General features: G+C 41.6%; 1 protein-coding gene across 5 annotated transcripts in view; it reads left to right on the top strand.

Moving 5' to 3' along the window:
• The window catches only part of neo1a (neogenin 1a), a 147843-nt gene that overhangs the window by 141795 nt on the left and 2415 nt on the right, over window positions 1-3633 (top strand). For 3 of the 5 annotated variants that reach the window (XM_035651820.1, XM_035651821.1, XM_035651819.1), the window contains 4 exons: window positions 331-423; window positions 838-1008; window positions 1862-2149; window positions 2980-3116. In XM_035651820.1, coding sequence (XP_035507713.1) covers window positions 331-423; window positions 838-1008; window positions 1862-2149; window positions 2980-3116 — 689 coding nt within the window. Of the gene's footprint in view, window positions 1-330; window positions 424-837; window positions 1009-1861; window positions 2150-2979; window positions 3117-3568 lie in introns of all 5 variants that reach the window. The other 2 variants (XM_035651823.1, XM_035651822.1) reach the window with 2 other exon arrangements.

Genomic DNA, 3633 nt, shown 5'->3' with positions numbered 1-3633 from the left:
TTCCAGGAGCATGACTGGAAGAGAATTTGGTGGTGTTTTTGTTTCACAAGTCAACACTTGCATTTGCTATTATTTTTTCTGTGATTACCACGCAAAACATTTCATGCTTTTCATACATTATGCCCATTACTTGTCATGATTGCAGTGTGGCGAGCACATACTGCCAACACTACAGCTCTCAGTTGTGAGTGTGACATTTAGAAATGCAACCAAAACCCAATTGTATAGAACTGATTGAGGATCCTGAGATCTACAGATGGATCATCACACAAAAAGAACAAAAGTAGTAGTAGATCTTTCTGATTGGCTGGTTTCCACCGTACCTTTTAGGCCACGAATCAGAGGACAGCATGTCTACACTAGCAGGCCGACGAGGGATGAGGCCTAAAATGATGATGCCTTTTGACGCACAGCCACCTCAGCGTAAGTGTGTGTGTGTGTGTGTGCGTGTGTGAGTGGTAAGTAGAACTTGTCATAATTTATAGATAGTGAGGAGTCCGTTTTTGAAAATCTTCACTTTGAATTTGGAAATTAGAACACAGACGTTTTAGCAAACTACCAGTTTCAAAATATATCTCATGCTAAATACACCCATTTCATTCTTCTCACAAATGTTCATTTTTTTTTTTTTTTTTTTATGAATTTCTTCCTTCCTGATTTTGGTGACTGAGTGACAAACAGAGAATATTCAAGTGTGTTTATTACAGAAAATTGCATGTTTGTGTATCTCACCAGCAATACTTCCACACCCTTCATCATTATTACAGCTGGTTAAACATCTCATCCTGTTTGTGTGTGTGTGTGTGTGTGTGTATCCATGTCCATTTTCATTCACAGCTGTGATTAGTGCTCACCCCATCCATTCCCTTGATAACCATCACCACCATTATCACATGGGCAGCCTGGCGTCGCCGACACGCAGCTACCTCTACCACCAGGGCAGCGGGCATCCACGCCCGCACGCCTGCGCCACCCCCATCTCCCATCTAGACAGGGTGGACTCTACAGGTGAGAGACTGCCACCTGCTGGACAGCAGGAGACGTATAGAGAAGGGCAGAGCAGTCATATTCATTCATTGATTTGTCATTAGCTCATTCATTCACTTGCAGCTGCCATCTTGCTACGTTCATATTGTAGTATTGTAATGTTACTAACCACTCTTCTCTAACCTCCCTGCCTCCTAAAATAATGTTTTTATGCTGTTTTCCACTCACCTCAACTTTAACCAAAACAAACCGAAGCCACCAGGAAAGCGGTCAGATTTGCCAATGATTTAAACTTTTTGCTGAAAACAGTTTGCTGGTTGCAGCTTCAAGAATGTTAAGTGTTAGTTTTATACAAAGTATATATTTTTTATACCATTTGTAATATAACATATACGGTTTTGGGGTACATATTACACAGTGAGTATGCAGTTTTTAATTTGAATATAGGGTAGATATTTGTCAATATTTTGACATTTTGTCCAAAACTCAAAAGATATGTTTACTACCATTGAAGACTAAGAAACCTTGCAAATACTTACATTTGAGAAGCTGAAACCAATTACAATTTTTTTTGCTTAAAAGGTTTAAATGAAAAGAAACAATTTTCTGTTCATCGATTACCACCTAATTGTTTCAGCTCTCGTGCACCGTGCTCTCATTGCATATATTGTAAGAAATCTATAAAAAAAGAGTAAAACAACGTCACTTTCCCAATATCAGAAAGATTAACTTAATCATCTGTAAAGCAATCCATTACATAATAAGTTCTTTCAGTTAAAATATATTTAAAAACCTTGCGAAGCCGGTTGGCAATAAGCCTGTAAACCCATCTGCTCATTGTCTCACCTCAACTCCCCTCTGCCCCCTCCTCCAGAGTCGGTGAGGAATACCCCCAGTTCAGAGCCCCTCCCTCCAGCCACCGCCTCCTCCCAGGTGTCCTGCCCCTCGGAGATCATGGCCGACCCCGAGGGCAGCTACCACGGCTCCACCACCACAGAGGAGGAGCCCAGCTACTCCAGCAACCTGCCCCCCCACCGCTCAGCCCACCCGCACGCCCACGCCCACCCACTCAAGAGCTTCGCCGTACCTGCAATCCCAGCCACCAGCCATCCATCATACGAGTCACCTGCCCTGCCCAGCACTCCCCTGCTGGCTCAGACCGGTGAGCAGAAACACACACACATCAAACGCACACAGTCGAGCTCGGGTCAGATCAGACTACAAGACTGCCGACCGCCATCCAAGCTGTTCACCGCAAATCCCAAATAAAATGGACTGGCCTTATTTGATAGTCATTTGTTAGGTACAGATTGTTTGCATTAAAACCAACAGAGAATCAGTGGTTTGCATTACATAATTAATGTATTTTCATATTTTTTACATGCATTAAAGTACATTTAGTACAAGAATCGTATACTTCTTTATCTAATTAATTAGATAAACTTGAACAACAATGCTTATCATGAGTCAATACTGGGATTTTGGGAATCTCAGTAAGCAAGTTTTCCCCCACTCCTATCCTCATTGTCTTTACACTTGCAATATTTTGTATTTTTGCCCACAAATTGCATAAAAAGTTCAAAAGCAACAGAGCCTTAGTCTGTCTTTCAATACTTTAAGACTTCCCCAGCCTGTCTGTGACACTCAGCTCCAAGCACTTTGGTTTGTTCTGAAGATGTAAATCTTTAAAAACAGCTCACACACATACACTTCTGCTTTTGAAAAAGGCAAAACATTTTCAAAGTTACTCAGGAGTAAATAGGCACATTTATTTATTTACTTGTCAGTAGCGATCAATTCATTGTTGGGTTTTAGACCTCAGTTTAAGAGTCCTCACTCTTAAACTTATTCACAACTTGAGTGGATCCAGTTTAGAAACTCAAATAGCACGAAGTGATCCGGGTTTGTGTTCACTCTTCAGAGAGAGTAGTTTCCATTTCAGGCATTCGTTGCCTTCACTGACTGTTGTATATTTGTGCATGTCACATTCAGGGCCTCCCTCTCACCCCCACGTTGTTAAAACAGCCTCTATTGGAACACTAGGAAGGACACGAACACCGATGATAGTCACCGTGCCCAACGCCCCTGATGTGCCAGAGACCAGCAAGATGCTGGAAGATGTAGACAGCGTGAGTACAGCGCCCCACACTGGCTACTCGTAGCAATGCAGTCTGTTTTTGTCAGGACTAATGATGGTGAATATGTAATATTTATTAAGTCTTGTCTTGTAAAATTATACCAATCACACATTCCTTCCAAATCCATGTCAGGTTTTCTTTGGGCACTGGATTATACAGTTGGACATTGGTTTTAACCACATTTTCTGTTTGTTCTTTCTCTCTTTTTATTCTTTCCAACTTCAATCTCACCATTTTTATGTTGTTGGCTGCCTTTTGATCAATTCATTTAACAACCAATCTTAACAAAAACCCACAACCGGAATGATTTTATTTTGACCATTTCATTTTTATCACTTTATGTCTTAATCCTTGATTGGCTGTTGACCATCTGTTGATAACGGCTACTCCTTGGTTCTTGATGTTTTGCTTTTGTTTGCTGCCTCGTTTTTTCGCCGCTTTAGTCCCATTGACCCATCCCCCAGCTCGCCTCACCCCACCCATACAACTCCCCCTGTCCTCTGTGAAA

Source organism: Morone saxatilis, unplaced genomic scaffold (genome assembly GCF_004916995.1).
Source record: "Morone saxatilis isolate NCDOM2014 unplaced genomic scaffold, NCSU_SB_2.0 Contig11, whole genome shotgun sequence".
In the NCBI taxonomy this organism is placed as follows: domain Eukaryota; kingdom Metazoa; phylum Chordata; class Actinopteri; family Moronidae; genus Morone; species Morone saxatilis.
This window is presented reverse-complemented; position numbering and strand designations above follow the sequence as displayed.